Source organism: Mus musculus, chromosome 16, assembly GCF_000001635.26.
Source record: "Mus musculus strain C57BL/6J chromosome 16, GRCm38.p6 C57BL/6J".
NCBI classification, from domain to species: domain Eukaryota; kingdom Metazoa; phylum Chordata; class Mammalia; order Rodentia; family Muridae; genus Mus; species Mus musculus.
Window position 1 is genome coordinate 33,785,697 of NC_000082.6, and position 19,303 is coordinate 33,804,999.

General features: G+C 45.6%; 1 protein-coding gene and 1 long non-coding RNA gene across 5 annotated transcripts in view; one reads left to right on the forward strand and one right to left on the reverse strand.

Moving 5' to 3' along the window:
• Gm15658 lies at positions 1-10,443 on the reverse strand. 2 transcript variants are annotated; one of them, XR_003951910.1, is made up of 3 exons: positions 10,049-10,443; positions 8,556-8,950; positions 1-722 (listed from the first exon to the last, which is right to left on the reverse strand). It is a non-coding gene; the product is annotated as a predicted gene 15658 (long non-coding RNA). The 2 variants fall into 2 exon arrangements; XR_384829.3 differs by lacking the exons at positions 8,556-8,950; positions 10,049-10,443 and adding an exon at positions 1,227-1,453.
• The window catches only part of Muc13 (mucin 13, epithelial transmembrane), a 25,893-nt gene continuing 14,930 nt past the window's right edge, over positions 8,341-19,303 (forward strand). The window contains exons 1-5 of one of the 3 annotated variants that reach the window (NM_010739.2): positions 8,341-8,436; positions 8,733-8,879; positions 13,237-13,881; positions 17,336-17,464; positions 18,884-18,990. In NM_010739.2, the coding sequence (NP_034869.1) occupies positions 8,831-8,879; positions 13,237-13,881; positions 17,336-17,464; positions 18,884-18,990 (930 nt within the window). In that variant the 5' untranslated portion in view covers positions 8,341-8,436; positions 8,733-8,830. Of the gene's footprint in view, positions 8,437-8,732; positions 8,880-13,236; positions 13,882-17,335; positions 17,465-18,883; positions 18,991-19,303 lie in introns of those variants that run through there. The other 2 variants (XM_006521815.2, NM_001382834.1) reach the window with 2 other exon arrangements.

Below are 19,303 nucleotides of genomic sequence, written 5' to 3' on the forward strand. Positions count from 1 at the left end.
TGTGGGACAAATAGGTAAAATTTACAGACCAAAGCCCTGACCCTCTAGAAGGCCGAGGAATTTGGGACCATATAGGCAGTGAGTAAACCCCGTATGTGGAACCAGGTATGGTAGATCACACCTATAATACACACAACTTTGGGGCTAGCCTGGGCTACATAATGAGTTCCAGGCTAACCTGGGCTACAGAGTAAGCTCCTGTCTTAAGTCAAAGTAAAGCAAAGCAAAGCAAAACCCCCATAGGCTGGTATTTGATCTTCCTCTAAATCTGTTAATCCTTTGTCAGAAGACAGAGCCGGGCTGGAGAGATGTCTCAGCAGTTAAGAGCACTGATTGCTCTTCCGAAGGTTCTGAGTTCAAATCCCAGCAACCATCCTTAATGACATCTGACATATTTTCTTTCATTCGTTGTTGCATGATTTTTCATCAAAAGAATATGAGCCAAGTTGTGTCTCGTGCCCCCAGTGGAGACATCCCAAAGGACCAGAAGAGAATTAGGTCACTGTCTAGCAGGAAGCTTACTGGCAAAACAATAAAGAAAAACCAAGTCTTCACCCTTGAGAGTTAATCCAGGGAAAAGTGAGATAATAGGGCCAAGGTGGATAATGGGGCTTGCAGCCAAGGTTGTCAACATGAGTTTTATTCCTGGGGCCCACCTGGTGAGAGAAGAGAACCAGCTCCCATAAGCTGTCTTCTGGGCTTGTCGTCGCTTCCCTTCCCACCTACAAATGTAAGTATATAAAAACTAGTTAATATGTTAATATAAATGAGGCCTAGCTTATAGTCCCAGCAATCCACGAACAGAGGTGAAGCCCATGGGTCTACATAGCAAGTTCTAGGCCAGTGGCGGTTACATGGTTTTATACACACACACACACACACACACACACACACACACACACACACACACACGTGTATGCGCATGTGCGTGTAAAATATAGTTATATTTAATTTGTCTTTTAGCATTTGCATGCCTTCAAAATTTATGAAAAATTAGCTATTTCTTACACATGTTCGTTCAGCGATTATATTTTCTCTCTTGTGAATTATTTGAACCTAATAACTTCCTTGTAGAGAACAAGTCACTCAAAATGCTCACTAAGCACACAACCCCAGCTCCTGGCCTTACCCTCTTGCATTCCTTAGTCCTGCACCCAAAATAAACCCTTACAGCCTCTATCCACCTATTCTTCTGTCTTCACAAATATTTACTGAGCAAGTCCTACCTGCCAGCTGTTCTGAGGGATGGAGACAGGGTGAACAGGACAAGGACCACAGTCAACTCAGCAGCCAACAAAGAGAAAAGGCTCCTGAATAGAGTCCACTGGGTAGAGCTAATCCTTTAGATAAGACCATAAAGAAGAGGCCATATTCAGGCTAAGATATCCCCATGACTTCTTATGGCTGCAGTTGGTTAAAGTTCACCCTGCCTGCCAGGACCTGGGAGGCCCTGCAGGGTCAGGCCCAGTCTCCTCTGACATCACTTTATGCCCAGCCCCCTAAGCCACACGGCTCCTCAAACCCAGCCCATCTGCCCTAGACTCCTGGCTTTTGCACTGGCTGGAGTGTCCTGTTTCTCTTGAAGTCTCTGAATAGCACATCTAGTGGGCACTCAGCTCCCATGAGACCCTGCCAACCTCTCCACCTAAAATAGCCCCTTTCGCCCCACGAGGCGCCATCCCATTGTTGTCTCGTTTCTTTCATAGCAATTGGCCTTGGAAATGACTTCCTTTCTTTGCTTGTGTTTTGCTTGCCTGAACTCCAGGAAGGTCCAGGGAGGCAGAGGGCTCACTGTCTTGCTCATTGCTCCATCTTGCACAGAGATAGAGACAGATGCTTTCAGTACCTGCTGGGAGCTGGGCACACAGCACATGCCAGCAATCCCAGCACTTGGGAGGTAGCCTTAGGAGGTGAAGAATGCTTGGCTAGCTGCAGTAAACCCAAGGCTAGCCTGGGCTACAATGAGAGCCCATGTAGAAAGGAGGTACAGCAGTACACATCGATAATCTCAGCACCAGGGAAACAGAAACAGGCAGATCCCTTAAGCCTCTGGCCAGCCATTCTAGCCAAATGTCGGGAAGCCATTTTTTGGCTATTTTGTGTGTTTTTTCTTTTTCTTTTTCTATTTCTTTTTCCTTTTCTTTTTCTTTCTTTTTTCTTTTCTTTTCTTTCTCTTCTTTCTCTTCTTTCTCTTCTTTCTTTCTTTCTTTCTTTCTTTCTTTCTTTCTTTCTTTCTTTCTTTCTTCTTCAAGACAGGGTTTCTCTTATAGCCCTGGCTGTCCTGGAACTCACTTTGTAGACCAGGCTAGCCTCAAACTGAGAAATCCGCCTGCCTCTGCCTCCCAAGTGTTGGGATTAAAGGTGTGTGCCAACCACTGCCCAGCGTGTTCTTCTTCCACCCTTCAACACCCCTTTTTTTCCTCCCTTTCAACCCCCCAATGCTAAATAAGAGAGAAAGGAAGGATGGAGGGAAGAGAGGAAAGGGAAGAGATCCTGAATCTAATTTCTTCCTCAACAACAACTGCAAACAAATCACAACCAACCCCCCTGAATGACCGACACCAACCCACTGACCCCTCCTCTCAGGGCTCCAGCATTTGTGTACCCTCTGAAAAGTCCCCAGAATTCCAAACATCACACAATCACAGAAACTGTCTACTGCTGACAAAATCACACCCCTACTAGAGCACAAGGCAAGACATAGTCAGCTGCTGTGGACAGTCTGAAGTAGGCCCACATCCCACACCTGGGATTAAAACGAGAACATATTCTTAAAACATTTCTGTGTGTTTTAAATAATTATTTATTTATGTATCTGTAGCTGTTTTCACACATACAAGAAGAGGACATCAGATTCCATCACAGATGGTTGTGGGCCATAGTGTGGTTGCTGGGAATTGAACTTAGGACCTCTGGGAGAGCAGTCCAGCCCCATTTTTGTGTTTTTTAAGAAAACCAAAATCCCAAAATTGTCGCTACATCAATCAGCTCCAGGTTCAAGGAGAGATCTTGTCTCAAAAAATAAAGAAAAGAGCACACGTGCTTGCAAGCACGTGCATACACACACACACACACACACACACACACACACACACACACACACACACACGTTGAGAGCATTTCTCTCTATAGCCAGTAGAATCTTTGCTGGTCACCCCTGAAGGACAATTGCGTTTTGTAGGCAGTTGTAGATACATCTCCCTCTTAATAGTTGACTCTATGACCAAATCACCTACATATAACATCTTTTCTATGAACAAGTTAACTGTACTCTTGATTTATAGATAAAAAATTAGGATATAGCGAAATCATGTTAATAGATATCATGTTTTTCCGGGTTGGGTTTTAATAATGTGAGAAGACAAAGCATGACAGACAGAGTAAATTATCATTTTTTTCTAGTTGTTTCTTTTGAGACAAGTGTAGTGGTAGATACCAGTGGTAGAAGTCCAGCAATCAGGGGATTGGACAGAGGGATCAGGATTCAAGGCCAGCCTGGGATATATAGCAAAAACAACACATAGAAAATAAATAAATAAAAACATAAAGAAGAGGTTGGGGAGATAGGAGATGATGGTTCAGTGAGTAAGAAAACCCTTGCCCCGGGTAAAAGCCAGTAGGCATAGTGGCTGCCTAGAATCCTGGCACTGAGGAGAGACAGGATCCCCGTCTCCCCAGGAATCTGTCAAACTAGACTAACCAGAATTGGCAAACTCTGGGTTCAGGGAGAGAAACTGCCTCAATAAATAAAGTGGAGAAGCCAGGCATGGTGGCGCATGCCTTTAATCCCAGCACTCAGGAGGCAGAGGCAGGCAGATTTCTGAGTTTGAGGCCAACCTGGTCTACAAAGTAAGTTCCAGGACAGCCAGGGCTACATAGAGAAACTCTGTCTTGAAAAAAAAAGAAAAAAAAAGATAAAATAAATAAATAAAGTGGAAAGTGATTGAGGACGGTATCTAATGTTAACAGCATGCCGCTACATACATGCACACTCGAGTACACATGTGCGCAGCACCTGCACGTGTACCTGCCCGTATGCCTCCTCTTCCCTTTCCCAAACCTTTCTTCTTTTGACACACTCTCCATGTAGGTCAGGCTGGCCTTCAACTCAGTCCTCGGCTAGGACTTCCCCATACCGAGTCTTTACCTTCCCAGATCCACAGTCCAGAACCCAGGTTCCCATAGGGAAGTGCAGGATATGAAGAGTTTGCTCTTTTGAAATAACTCCCTGCCACTCCCTTAGGGTAAAATTAATAAACAAATACAAGGAGCTGTGAGCCTGCCAGGAAGTGAGGCTCCTCCACGCAGAAGGAGCCGTAAAGAAAGGATTTCTCGGGGAGGGGGGGGGGGCGTTCCATTCCGTTATCCTGGGAAGTGTCTTACTATCATAGCCCTGGCTGGCCTGGAACTCACTATGTAGACCAGGCTGTCCACAAAGATCCATTTGCCTCTGCCTCCTGAGTGCTCAGGCTTCAAGGCCCGTGCTACCATGCCCAGCCTCCCTGATTGTCCTGTTGCCTATATTTTTCCAGATAAAGTCAGGGAAGAGCCAGGAGTCAGGTGCTTGGCAATCCTCCATCCCTTCCTGGTCATATTCTTTGTTCAGTGCCACAGAGATGGTACAGAGGGTTCTAATAAGCATTCCCACTGAGCAACATGGTGGTGGCAGAGGCGGTGGCAGCAGCAGCCACGGCCGCCTCTGGTGCTGGAGTACTACAGGCAGCACTCAGTGTTACCTTTTTTTTTTTTCTTTTAGACTTAGTGTTTTATTTGATGTGTTTACCTGGGATATGTATCAATCACATGTGTGCTCTTTTTAAAAAACAATCTTTAATTCTTAGTTTTGTTATTTTTTTAGGTGTGTGTGTGAAAGAACCTAGTGAGGAAACCCCCACTCAATTCCCTATTCGACGTGCACCCAAGAATCACGAACAGACGACCATCTTGATGTAAAAGCATGAGGTAGTTTAATGACAGAGCTCCGGGCCTACACGTATCTCCCGCAGGAGACAGAGGTGTCGACCACATGGTGGAACCATAATGGCGGAGCTCCGGGTCGAAAGGTATCTCACAAAGGAGACAGTGGTTCCAACTCCATGCTTGGAAGCTAGGGGTTTTTATAGAAAAGGGGTGGGGCTGGGGGAGGAATTGGCACGGTTTCACATGATTGGTCCATTTAAACATCAACAGACTGTCAGAAGGGTGGGAGATAGGGAGGCACCAGGCCAGTCCGGACATGTAACAACGGGCCTGCCCGGGCATGTCCTGGCCTGTTCTGCTATGTTCTCAGCCCCAGGTTTCAAAGCTCACAAACAACTCTTTGGGCTATTTGACATACATTACATGAATCACAGGTCTCAAGTTTTATTTCCTTTCATGTGTTGTGTATGTGTGTTGTATTATGCATGATATATATATATATATACACACACACATATGTGTGTGTGTGTGTGTGTGTGTATATATATATATATAACATGCATGTGCATTTGTGGGTACACGTGCCTGTGTGTGCACAGGCAGAGGCCAAAGGAGAATGTTGGCTGGGTGTCTTCCTCTATCGTTCTCTGCCTTAGTCCCTTGACGCAGGGTCTCTCACTGATCCAGAAGCTTTGGCTAAGCTGCCTGGCTAGCAAGCTTGTCTCTGCCCTCCAAGGCTGGGGTTACGGACATGTGAGGCCATGCCCAGATTTTTACATGCATGTTGAGGATTCGATACTTATGCTTGCTACATAGTGAGACACTATCTAATACATACATAATACATGCACACACACACACACACACATACACAGAGATGGATGAAGAGATAGATAGATGAGGGGTGGGGGGTAATGGGCTCTTGGGACTCCAAAACAAGAAGACAACAATTTAATCTATAATAGAAAAAACTTGGGGGCTGAAGAGATGGCTCAGTGGTTAAGAGCACTGACTGCTCTTCCGAAGGTTCAGAGTTCAAATCCCAGCAACCACTTGGTGGCTCACAACCATCCATAATGAGATCCAAAGCCTTCTTCTGGTGCATCTGAAGACAGCTACAGTGTACTTAGATATAATAATAAATAAATCTTTAGACCGCAGCGAGTGGGACTGACTGGAGAGAGCAGAGGTCCTGAATTCCCAGCAACCACATGATGATTCACAACCATCAGTACAGCTACAGTGTACTCACATACATTAAATAAATAAATAAATCTTTTTTAAAAAGAAGAAAGAACTTGGACTGGGATGAAGCTGAGTTGGTGGAGCACTTGGCTAGCACACATGAGACCCTGGGTTCAGTGCTAGACACTGATGAACCAGACGCGGTGGCAGAATGATACCTGTCTGTGCTCCTGGCACCTGGGAGATAGAGGTTGGAAGGTCAGAAGGTCAAGGCCATCCTCAGTCAACACAGACAATTAATTCCAGGACAGCCTGGGTAAGATGAGATCCTATCTCAAGTGTGTGTGTGTGTGTGTGTGTGTGTGCACGCAAATAAATAAAATACACAAATGATTTGAACAGATAACTTAGAGAGGGAGACACAAACGCCTAAAATAAGCACATGAAATAATTTTCAACATCCTTTGTCATCAGGAGATGTAAACTAAAACTAGATTGAGAAACTACTACCTAATGGTGTGCCTCTGTGCCCAAGCCAGTGTGGCTCCAGAAGTCCTAGACAGTGCTGGCAGAGAGGGTTAGGGGTTCTGGGGTGGCCCACCTTTGTGGCCAAGCCGGCCAGTCCTTAGTAGCCCTGGTAAGCTCCAGGATCACCCACACTGGGGTTAAACCCACACCACTGTGTCCATCTTTTAACATGGATGCCGGGGTCTTGACCGGGTGCTGACTACACTCACACCCCTCTCCCAGCCTCTTTATCATAGTCCTCTTATTTTTTAATATTAATTTTTATTATCTTTAAGACTGTGTGTACATGCCTGCCAGAGGTGTGGATTCCCCTGGAACCTGAGTTACAGGATCAGTTGGGAGCCACCTGGCCGGCGCGTTGAAAGCAGAACACCTGTCATCTGCAAAACCAGGAAGTACTTTTAACCTCTAAGCCGTGTCTTCAGCCCCCTATCGTAGTCTTGAGTGGAGACCCTGGGGACAATAGGAGCTTCTGAGCATTAATATGATTTTTAGATTGAGAACAGAGTTAAGGGTCAGGTTAAAGGACGTGGGGATGGTTGGTGTATCTTCCTCTGGGTGGGGCTGGATCTCAGGAAAGGACTGGATTAAGCAAGCCTTATCAGGTGACAGAGCTGGCTCCTGAGATGGTGGGAGCTCTAGGGTGGGAGAACAAAGGGTTGAGGCAGTGATGCGTGAGCACACATTGAACCCCCAGGTGACAGGGGATAATGACTAAAGGACCCTTTGTGCCAACTCCCATTGAGGAGGACTTCACTCTATTCCCCTAAGTTTTCAGACAGACAGCTCTTCTGAGATCAGTGTCCTGCTTCGGTGACTGACAAGCCCCTCTGGAGAAAGTCTTAGGAGAAGGGGCGCTGGTATGCCTTGTTTCTTCTCTAGAAAGCCCTGTCTCTACCCAGGGCCGTGGACAGAAGGCAGAGCTGAGCGCAGAATGATCGACCAGTAACAATGGGCCTGCTTTGCCAGGAGGAAGCAGCCTTCCTTCTCTTTGTGGGCCTCAACAAAGCTGTCACCCCCACCTCCCTTCTTCCCTTCCCTTTTTTTTAATAGAGAGGAAGGAATGCTTTTAAAAAGTGACTATGATGCCATTCACATGGTGATTGTTCTGTTGCTGTTTGTTTGATTTTATTGTTTTGTTTTGTTTTTTAAAGACAGTCTTAACTAGGCAACCCTGGCCGGCCTGGAACTCTCTCTGTAGAGTAGGCTGGCCTTGAACTCACAGAGATCTGTCTGTCTCTTCTGCTTCCCAAGTTTTCTCTTTGCTTGTGGAATTTCAAATTGGCCTCTGTTAAAATTGGACCCACGACAGACGGTGGGCCAAGGTGGTTATGGGAAAGGGAGCCTACCGTCAATAACCTTCAAGCCTGCTTCTAATAGGAGCATGACAACTGGGGTCTATGTCCAGTTAAAGTGATATGTGAGATGGAGGGAAGCTTGGAAACGTTAGCTCTAGAAGTTTCTAGAAGTGACCATTAGGAAAAGCCCAGTGTGGGAGTCCACAGCAAAAGATGACACAAGTCAAGTCATAAATAGTTGGAGAAAACATGAAAGGACTTTTCAGGTATTCTTGGAACAGCAGGTAGAGAAAATAGAATTCTTTGCAGTCAAATGGTGGGGAGTTGGGGAGGGGAGGGCCCAGAAGATGACTCAGAGTTAAAGGCATCTGCCACTAAGCCTGATGACCTGAATTCCATCCCATGATCCCACATGGTGAAGGGTCAAGAATCAACCCTTCCCACCATCCTCTGGCAGCTACATGAGCACTGTGGTGTGCACACACAAAATAAGAAGGGGTCAGAGGTAAGGCAATCATCGTTCTCGGCTAGATTACTGAGTGTTTAGAGAGACAGTAGTAGGCTCTGGGGAGGCGATAGGTCTACCATTCCCAAGATATAGAGAGATTAGCTGAATACACTCACCTTTGACCTTGCAAGGATTTCTAAAGAGAACTCAGACTTCTACAGTTGTCCTGGACTTTGAGTCAAGGATATCAACCTGAAGCTGGGCTCAAGTGACCTGACTCTGAGGTTGGAAGCAGCCCATGCTGTACGACCAGAGACCAGATCCTGACCACGAATTGCCTTTGCCTCTATCAGTTAATGAGTGGACTTCGGACTTGAAAGACAGTTAAAACTCCAGGCAGCGAAGGAGAGGACACATTTCCTCCTTGGATTATCAAGCAAGAGCAGCTACCATGAAAGGCTTCCTGCTTCTCTCTCTCAGTCTCCTTTTGGTGACCGTGGGTAAGAAACTCCTTTTTTGTTATTTTGTGGTTGCTTCTGTAACTTGATAAGTTGAATTGGTATCGTAGTCTCTGAAACAGAAACAGCAGGCTTGATCCTACAACTTTTTAAAGTGGCTGCTAGTCTTGACTTGGGGCCATTTCTTGACTAGCTCAGCTCGGAGATGCTGACATTTTCATCTGTGACCCCCAAGACAGCAGAGGCAAAAGAAGTCTATGGCTGACATTGGGACACAGCAGGGCAGAGGTTTGTCTGAAGTTGGATAAAGATGACTCAGTCGTGCAAGGATGAGGTTAGCAAGCTGGATCTAGATCTGTTCCTGTGATCATCAGAGAGTCAGACCTGGAGGGGTCGGGGATATGTCTGTTTTCACCAACACTTGAAACTGGGGATCTCTGGCCAAAAAGAGCAATCCCAGTGGGGGTTAGAGCCCCTACAGGTGTTCTTCTTCTGGACTAGGGAGAGTTTATCTGGGTTTGAGTAGGTAAGGAATTTGTCCCCCACCCCACCCCATTCTGAGAGAAATCCAGATCTAGACGTCAAATGCAAGAAAGGAATAAGGCATTGGAGGCAGTGGAAGGGGGAAGAGAAATTGAGTTCAATGTAAAGGACCACTTGACTTGCTTTGTTTGGGGGATGGAATCTCGTGCTACCAAGGTTAAACTGAACTCTCCATACAGTAGATGAACTTCTGATCCAACTGCCTTGGAGTGCTGGGTTATAGGTATGAGCCAACATACATGGCAAGATAGGAGCTTTTGAAACCTCTTACTACATTTAATTACCATACATGTGGAGGACATCGGACAACTCCCAGAAAGTGGTTTCTCTCCTCCCACCCCCTGAGTGAGATTGAACACAGCCGGCCAGCCTTGGCAGCAGGCTTCTTTTCTTTCTTTCTTTTTTTTCTTCTTAATTTTTTTATTATTTAAATGCATTTTATACATCAAACACATTAATAATATTGAGTATTTTGAGAATCAAATAACATTAAAAATGTGTTCAACTTTTATATTCATATCCTTTCATACCCTAAAAATATCATTAATGGATATTTAATACTATCCATAAGCAAACTTCTTTCTTTATTCCCTGGACCAATATTTTTTTTTTGATCTGCTTTTAAGATTGGGGGAGAAGAGCTGTCCTAAGAGGAGGGTAGGCCTCACCAGATCTCCTCTGCCAAGCCTGGGTGCTGTGGCCAAGTCTTCAGGTCCCAATTAGAACTGATAAGATCTACGTGATTTTCTGGAGTCACCATGAAGAAGAAATGCCTTCTGTAAGACATAAGGGTACTGAGAAGGGAATCCTTTGCTGGGAAGGCTTGGGGAAATGGCTAGAGGTTAGAGAATTCGTAGTCATGGATCTCAAGGTACCTTAGAGGTGTAGAAAGGAGACTTGGGCCAGAGAATTCCCCCAGCAGGGTACAGGAGCAGGCTCCACACTTCAGAGCTTGGTAGGCAGGGATCCAAATACAGTGTAGTCGGTTACTAGCTGTGGTTTCTCCTTCCGTAATAACAGAGGAGACAGCCCACAGCAGGAAGCTTAGGCTCACAGCACTGTATCTGCCATCGGATCCAATATTTAAACATTTGTGTTTGCTCTTGCTTGCGTATGTTCCATGTCGGTCTCAGCAGTTGAGGACAGGAGGTGGATCTTATACACCTTCCACCTGTCTCACCCAGAAATGTCATAAGGACTTCCTGAACAATGAGGACATGCTCAGATGACATCTTAAGCCCCCTCAGGATCCATTTGCCAGCGTTTTGCTTCCCCTGAGCACTAGGGCTCCTCTTTCCCATGGCATCTAGTGAGAGCCAGCATCTCTTACTATTGAGGACTTCTGTCTGTCAGAAGCATTTTAGTATGGCTCTCAGCTAGCATTGGGTACCATGTGCTCTGGGCAGATGGTGGTCCTAGAGTGTTCTCCAGAAAAGAACCCATAAAAAGAACTTTTTTTTCTCATTTAAGTCAATAGTTGGCACCCTATAGTTGATCTATAGCTGTAGGGTTATTACTGTGGTGTGGGTTAGAAAGCAGCTCTCAGATCTGAGGAAACAGAAAGATGGAAGCTGGGGCTGGAGAGATGCCTCAGTAGCTAAGAGTGTTTATAGTTCTTGTAGAGGACCGGGGCTCACCTCTCAACTGGAACTCCAGTTGTATAGGATCCAATAGCCTCTTCTGACTTCCATAGGCTCATGCATGCCTCTCCACAGACCTCTGACAAAGTTGTAGTTCAAACAGTGCCATGGACAAATCATCTCAACCAATGCCCACGGGCTCTTCACAGGTGGCATTTGTGTCTGTCTCACAGGGTCACATCAGGTATAGGGTAAGCCCTTGATAAATGAGAAAGTCCCAGGAGATGTGAGGCAGTGGGCCACGTGACTGTGGTCAGCTAGTGACGATTTTCTTGGTGATGGAAAAACAATTGCTTATCTCTTTGTCTCTTCTAGTTACTAGTAGCCAAGCCCTGTCCAAGGTGAAGAACTGGGCCTTGCCTGGAGCATCTTATGGTCCCTGGGGGAATCATAGTGAACATTAGCATCCTATATCATAGGGCTTATGAATGGCTTCCTCTCTACAAAGGTTTTCATTTAATAATTTGTATAATCTGTTGTCAATGTCAGAGTTCTTAGAGACAAGAGGAGTCCCAAGAAATGGGTCACTAAGTGGGCGACTAAAAGGTAGTCTTCCAAGCTTCCTAGAGAGTTCTAGGAAAGCGGTAAATACAGCTTTGATGTCTATCACAGTCTTTAGGACATGGACCATTTATTTGTCTTATTATCTCAAAGCAGATGTATCTAGAGAAATGTGTACCAGGAAACAACAACAATAACAACACAAACAAACAAACACACTGGTCCAGCACTCAGAAAGATTGGGAATTTCAGGCCAACTACACTGCATAGCAAGACCTGTCTCAAAAAAACCAAACCAAAATGTGGAAGAACTATAATCAGCACTCGGTGAAGTGTCCAGCAACAAGAGGCTCAGGACATCCTTTGCTATCTATCAAGTTCAAAGCTAGCCTGAGCTACAGGAGACTATCTCAATTTACAAAAGAAGATATCTTTTTTTTTACTCACTTTGTAGACCAGGCTAGCCTCGAACTCAGAAATCCGCCTGCCTCTGCCTCCCAAGTGCTGGGATTACAGGCGTGCGCCACCACTGCCTGGCTTAGTGAGTTGTTTCTACGAGATTATTCTCTCTTTTTTTTTTTTTAAGATTTATTTATTTATTATATGTAAGTACACTGTAGCTGTCTTCAGACACTCCAGAAGAGGGAGTCAGATCTTGTTACAGATGGTTGTGAGCCACCATGTGGTTGCTGGGATTTGAACTCTGGACCTTCGGAAGAACAGTCGGGTGCTCTTACCCACTGAGCCATCTCACCAGCCCCCGAGATTATTCTCTTAAAACCAACTTCTCAGGTTCCCTTCAACATAGAAAACTGCCCCAATGTGGACAATCTGGTCTGTTTCCCTGGAATGTAGAAAGAAGGCACTGCCTGGTGGTAACAGCGCCATCTTGTGGCACTTTCAATTGTCTTCCTCTGAATGTCCTGGGAATTTATTAAACCGTTTTCCAAATATAGATATAAATTGCTATTTCTTGGTATTAATGTCTTCTTTTGTAAATTGAGATAGAGTGTCCTGTAGCTCAGGCTAGCTTTGAACTTGATAGGGAGCAAAGGGTGTCCTGAGCCTCTTGTCTCTGTCGCCAAAGTTCGGATACTGATCTCAATGGTTTTGTTGTTTCCGTTCTCAGTTTTGCAACATGGCCTCATGTAGCCCAGGCTTGCCTCCACAGACATATACCACCACTCCCGACTTGATACTCTTCATGAATGTTATCACCACAACTCTACACTCAGCTAGCTCTCCACAGGTATAATTAAGCTATGTTAGGTGTGGTAGTTTTCAATAATATTTTCCATTTTTTGTCTGTTTTTTTTTTAATTTTGTTATGCTGAGAAGGAGCCACTTTTAACATAATCAAGTATATTCATTTCCCCCAGAAAATCCAAGATGAGTTTTGGTTAGAATGGACAGTAATTGCTATTATTTATCTAACACTCTGTCCTCTGACATTTGGCTACCTTGTTCCCTTAACCAAAATCACAACAGCCTCTGCCTCAAGTATTGTTAACAATCTGCCTGAGAATGTAGCCAATGAGACCAGAGATAGTTCAATTCTGTCCTCTGTGACAACCAAGTCTGACAAGAAGTCTGGGACAATTCAGACCAAAGGGAATTCACCTCAGCCTCCTGAGACAAATCTGTTTCCTAGTGTCGCCAGCTCTTCCATGGTGACTCGCGGCACTAATCCTCCCACCGTGGGACTCTGTCTACAGGTAGTTCATCTCAGGCCTCTAGTACAACATCGTCTTCTGGTGGCACCAGTCCTCCCACCACAGTACAAAGTCAATCTCCAGGTAGTTCATCTCAGGCCTCTACTACAACATCGTCTTCTGGTGGCGCCAGTCCTCCCACCACGGTACAGAGTCAATCTCCAGGTAGTTCATCTCAGGCCTCTACTACAACATCGTCTTCTGGTGGCGCCAGTCCTCCCACCACGGTACAGAGTCAATCTCCAGGTAGTTCATCTCAGGCCTCTACTACAACATCGTCTTCTGGTGGCGCCAGTCCTCCCACCACGGTACAGAGTCAATCTCCAGGTAGTTCATCTCAGGCCTCTACTACAACATCGTCTTCTGGTGGCGCCAGTCCTCCCACCACGGTACAGAGTCAATCTCCAGGTAGTTCATCTCAGGCCTCTACTACAACATCGTCTTCTGGTGGCGCCAGTCCTCCCACCACGGTACAGAGTCAATCTCCAGGTAGTTCATCTCAGGTCTCTACTACAACATCGTCTTCTGGTGGCGCCAGTCCTCCCACCACGGTACAGAGTCAATCTCCAGGTAGTTCATCTCAGCCCGGACCAACTCAGCCTTCTGGTGGTGCCAGCTCTTCCACCGTGCCTAGCGGTGGAAGCACAGGTAAGAGTGGTCCCTGAAAATCTCACTGGGGTACAGAGCACCGAAGTCTGTGATGTGTCAGTATGTTCTGGTGAGGAAGGGGAATGGTACCGAAGGAACCCCTAAGTTAGCGCTCAGTTATATTCTTTCCCTTCCTGTCCCTTAAGCTACTTTACAACTGTGGAAGATGCTCTTTTAAGTTTGGTCTTTGTGAGAGCTGCCCATAGGAGAGCTGGAAGTAGTTTCAGGTTCTCTGAAAAAATACAGGTTAGACTAAGTGCTTGCTGGCTTGTCAGCCACACTGGGCCTTAAGGAAGAAATCGGCTCTACCCTGGAATCCGTCAGGATGGTGGCTGATCACAGTTCCCACACTAAGTCAAGCCTTTGAATTTGGGCCCAAGGGTTAAGAAGCCAAACAATGACTGTCCTCAAACAGTTGATGGCTGACTAGGGCCAAAGTGTGATTGGCCATAAGCAATGATACTAAACCACTTGACAAGTTCTCCAAACTTGATCTAGAATGAGTGTCAGCAAAGTTTATCAGAAAAAAACAAAAACAAAAACAAAAACAAAAACCAGAGAGTATATATTTTATGCTTTGTGGGCAACATGTGGTCTCTGTTGAAACAAAACAAAAGCAGCCGTGTCAATGTACAAATGAATGAACTTGGCTATATCCCAATAAAAATGTATTTATAAAAATAAAGGGTTGGTTAGTTACAGCTCATGGGCCATAATTTACCAAGCACTGGCCTAGAGGACTCCCCAGACTTCAGAATTTAGAGTTCAAATACATCACGTCATTCTAGGAAAAGGAAACTGAGGCCCAAAGAGAACAGTGACTTGCCCCAAAGAGATCATTTGTATCTCCTTGCACTTTTGATCTCTTTCCAAGTTTTCCTTGACAGATATCTAAGAAATCAGTTGGGTCAGTCATTAGAACCCAGCCATGTGGGCAGCTGTGGTGGTCTTAGAAACGGGAGCTTCTCCAGGCCATTTCTGCTTCCTCCACAGCAGTCCTTCATGACTCCTCATGCTGGCTGGCATGAGGCAAACTGCTTCTCTCTTGGCTCCAGTGAACTCACTTAAGACCTTGAGATTAATGTTGGGGGTGGGGGGAAATGCCTTTAATCCCAGCACTTGGGAGGCAGAGGTAGGTGGATTTCTGAGTTCAAGGCTAGCTTGACCTATAGAACAACCTATAGAACAACCAAGACTTCACAGAAATCCTGTCTCAGAAAAACAAAACAAAACAACAAACCATTCCTTTGAAACTAAGGAGTGATGCTCATCCCTTCCACCTTTAAGGTCTAACGTGATTAGCGTGACTTAATCATTCCTCCACCAATCACTCTCCTGAGTTTGCCCTTTATTTCCAGAAAGAAAGCATGTCTTGTTGTCCTGCGTTGCTTGTTTGCTGTCCCCCAGAGAGAACCCGCATCCTATCCTATTTCTCCTTGCTATGGGGCTGAATCCTTTTTTTTTTTTTTAAGCCATTTAGTTTACTTAACATACCTGGCTTTGCCGGGTGTAGTAGCACACGGGTAGTCCCAGGGCTTGGAAGATTGAGACAGAAGGATCAAGTGTTCGAGGCTGTCCTTGGCTATGTAACAAGTTTGAGGCCAGCCTGGGCTCTAGGAGACGCTGCCTGAAAAGTTTAAAAGAGGAGCCAATGAGATGGCACAGCTGGCTAAAGTGCTGGAGTTCCATCTCCAGAACCTACACACATGTGCCTATTCATCCATCCCACAGGAAACGAATAAGTGAAAGAATTCTTTTAATTAAAAAAAAATCCAATAAAAGGAAAACACAGCAGGCCCACGGTTGTGTCAGTAAAGCTTAATCAGGACAAAAGGGTAAGCAGTTAAAGCCCGTGTCCTTTTCCCCTAAACTCCATGGCCCTTGGAGAACTCTAGAAGCAACCTCTACTGCCAGTTCCTGTGTCCCCCTTCAGAGACAACCTAAGCAAATGCAATAAGTACAACTGCTCTCTTGTCACAGAGGAGCATGTCACGCATACTGGGTCTTAAAATTAGCTTTTTGAACTGGGAGAAGTGGCGCACGCCTTTACTCCCAGCACTCAGAAGGCAGAGAGGCAGGCGGATCTCCGAGTTCGAGGCCAGCCTGGTCTACAGAGCAAGTTCCAGGAAAGTCAGGGCTACATAGAGAAACCCTCTCTTGAAAAACCAAACCAAACAACAAACAAACAAACAAAAATTCTTTTTGAAAAAGCTCCAGAATTTGTGGAGATGAAGAAAATAGTGAACCAGTGGCTGAGGCTATAGCTCAGTGGTAGAGCATGTGCCTAGCATGCATGAGGGCCTGGTTCAATCCCCAGTCCTGAAAAAAAAAACAGAAGAAAGCAGGCAGGCCAATCGAGATCACCATGTGCTCGCCTGTAGATGTCCCTCCTCCAATCTTACTAGTTTCCTGGAAATAGGGCCTGAGCCATGTGTGTCCAACCCAGGAATCTAGGTCAGGGTGCAGGGTCCATCGTAATATTTCTTTGTTCTGAATCCTCCCTTGCAGAGTCAAGGGTGCAGCATGTCCTTGATGCTCCCCCTAGAAAACTACTACTGGGTTGCCCAGGCCACTCTACCCTGAATGGACTTGATTTCACGGGAAGCTAAGCAGGTTGGACTTGGTCCGTACTTGGATGGGAGGAAGTTCACTAGGTTAATCTGCATTCTTCTTAATTGTTCCTTTTCTTTGTTGGTTATTTCTTTTGAGAAAGAGTCTTCTTCCATAGCCCAGGCTGGCCTGAAACTTACTCTATAGACCAAGCTGGTCTCAAACTCTCAGAGATCCAACAGTGTCCACCTTCTGGAGGCTGGGAATAAAGACATGTGCTACCATGCCTGGCTGTCTCTCCCTTTCTTCATGGATGTGTGACAGCTCTGCTCCTCAGAATATATTCCCCTTTGGAACTTCCTGCTATCCTGCCCTGTCTGGTGATTACCGCGCTGTTCTATAAAAGGCTGCTTTGTTTAAAAAGGGTTTGGGGAGCCTTCCTTAGTGTTTGGGAGCAGGCACCGATGCCCTCAGGATCTGAAGAGCCTCCACTCCTTACAAGTAGAAAGCTACTCCTCTTTTAAACAGGGATCTAAGAAAGCAGATTGGGGGCAATCTCTAACCTTCACTGCCGGCAAACAGTCAGCCCCCAAACCATAGTATTGATCTTCCCCAGAGACCGAAGCAAACACACTGTTACCAGGCCTTCTAAAGATGTACTATGAAGTCATACAAGAAGGGTAGAGAGGCCAGGTATGTTGGTGCACACCTTTGATCCCAACACTTGGGAGGCAGAGGCAGGCAGGCCTCTGTGAGTTTAAGGCTAGTCTGATCTGCGTAGGAATTTGCAGGCCAGCCAGGGTGAGCAAGCGCTTCCAGAAGGAGGGTGTGAAGAGTAGATGAGACTCCCAGGAGTTACTCGCTGAGGTCTGTGGATTTGTAATGTCTTTCTCCTCCATCTAAGGTCCCAGTGATCTCTGCAACCCTAACCCCTGTAAAGGAACTGCTTCTTGTGTTAAGCTGCATAGCAAACACTTCTGCTTGTGTTTAGAAGGCTATTACTACAACTCGTCTCTGTCGTCATGTGTGAAAGGTAAGTGCCAAAGGACAGCCAAGGCGGAGCCCTGCATCTCATATCTGGAAGTGGACTTTACAGGGATCTCAAACAATAGCAAAAGGGGCAGAGGAAAATCTGAAGGCAGGTGACGAAGACGGGGGTGGGGGGGGGGGGGAGGCGGGGGAGGGTCTGCTTTTGTTCCAGCCAATCCTGGGGAAGTGGGGATAGAGTAAGGCAGATTTGGAAGCTAGGCTGAAGGAAGGTCTGGTGTGGGCCAAGCCCTTCCCTCTGCTTCTTCAGAATGGACTAGATACAAAATGAGATACACAATGTGTCAGTTTCCCCTGAAAACTGACTACAAAATAAGAACTTGTCTACAGTGTACAGATGCAACCACGGGGCACTTGAGGCAGAGGAAGGCTGTGAGCTTGGCCTGAGTTGTCAGAGCTCCAAAAATGGACTTAACCAAGTGCCTCAGTGCAAGGTGAGTTAGGTCACCCAGCGCTACGGACCCCAAAGCCTGCTTGGTTGCCTTCTAAATCAGTGGTTCTCCTCCTGGGGGCTGAGACACAGGGGTCACCTAAGACCACCAGAAAATGTGGGTGTTTACATTATAATTTATAACAGTTGCAAAATTAGTTATGAAGTAGCAACAAAAATAATTTTATGGTTGGGGGTCACCACAACATGAGGAACTATATGAACTGTAATGAGTCACAGCATTATAAAGGTTGAGAACCAATTTTTAAAAATTTTTATTAGTAGTAGTAGTAGTATTTATTTTATGTATGTGAATACACTTTAGCTGTCTTCAGACAGACCAGACGAGGGCATCAGGTCTCATTACAGCCACCATGTGGATGCTGAGAATTGAACTCAGGACCCATGGAAGAGCAGTCAGTGCTCTTAACCACTGAGCCATCTCTCCAGCCCAAGAACCAACGGTTTAAACGATATTTTTTGTTCTGCTTTATAAGTAGAAAATTGCTTTTCCTGCTAGAGCAGATCAGTTGTATAAGAAGCAGACAGACTATGTTGCCCACAATAGTTAGAGCTATATCTCCCTAAGTTTGTATTTTTAGCACTAATAATCTGATTTCTGGGTATCTACTCCATGTAAATGGTGCCCCCCCCAAGTCTTTCCATTTTAAATAGTATGCACCAAGTTCAAGAATAAAAACAAAAATAAGCCAAAGACAGTGGCACATGCCTTTAATTCCAGCACTTGGGAGACAGACCAGGCAGTTCTCTGTGAATTTGGAGCTAGCCTGGTCTACAAATGGAGTTCCAGATCAGCCTGTGGACAGGAATACACAGTGAGACCATGTTTAAAGCAGGGGAAATGGGAAGGAAAAGAAAGAGAGAAAGAAGAAGAAAAGTAACACACTTTAGACACAAAACTGCAATGGCCCTATTAACATTAAATGGTTCAGAGAGGGTTTGCCTGATTTTCAGGAACGACATTCCCTGGGGACATTAGCATGAGTGTGTCTGAAACAGCCAACTTGGAAGATGAAAACTCTGTGGGCTATCAAGAGTTGTACAACAGTGTTACCGATTTTGTAAGTATTTTCCCACTTTCTCATCTATGAAGTATCTTCCTTCTCAGCTGGACCAGCAAAGCATGGGACTGATCTTCATGTGGTCACATGACACAATTGTGCTTTTTGTTGACAAAGTGACATGTACCCCTTCTAGAGGACAGGTAGCTCCCCAGGGATTCTTGGGCGTCCTTGTGGTTGTGCATCTGTACGCTCACCCAGCATAGCCCTGCCATGCCTCCAGAAAGCAGCCTTGGGACTCCGCTCCAGACCTGCCAGTTAGAGAAGCTATTGGTGTGGTTTTAAATAAATAAGAGCTCTAACTGTGTCTTTT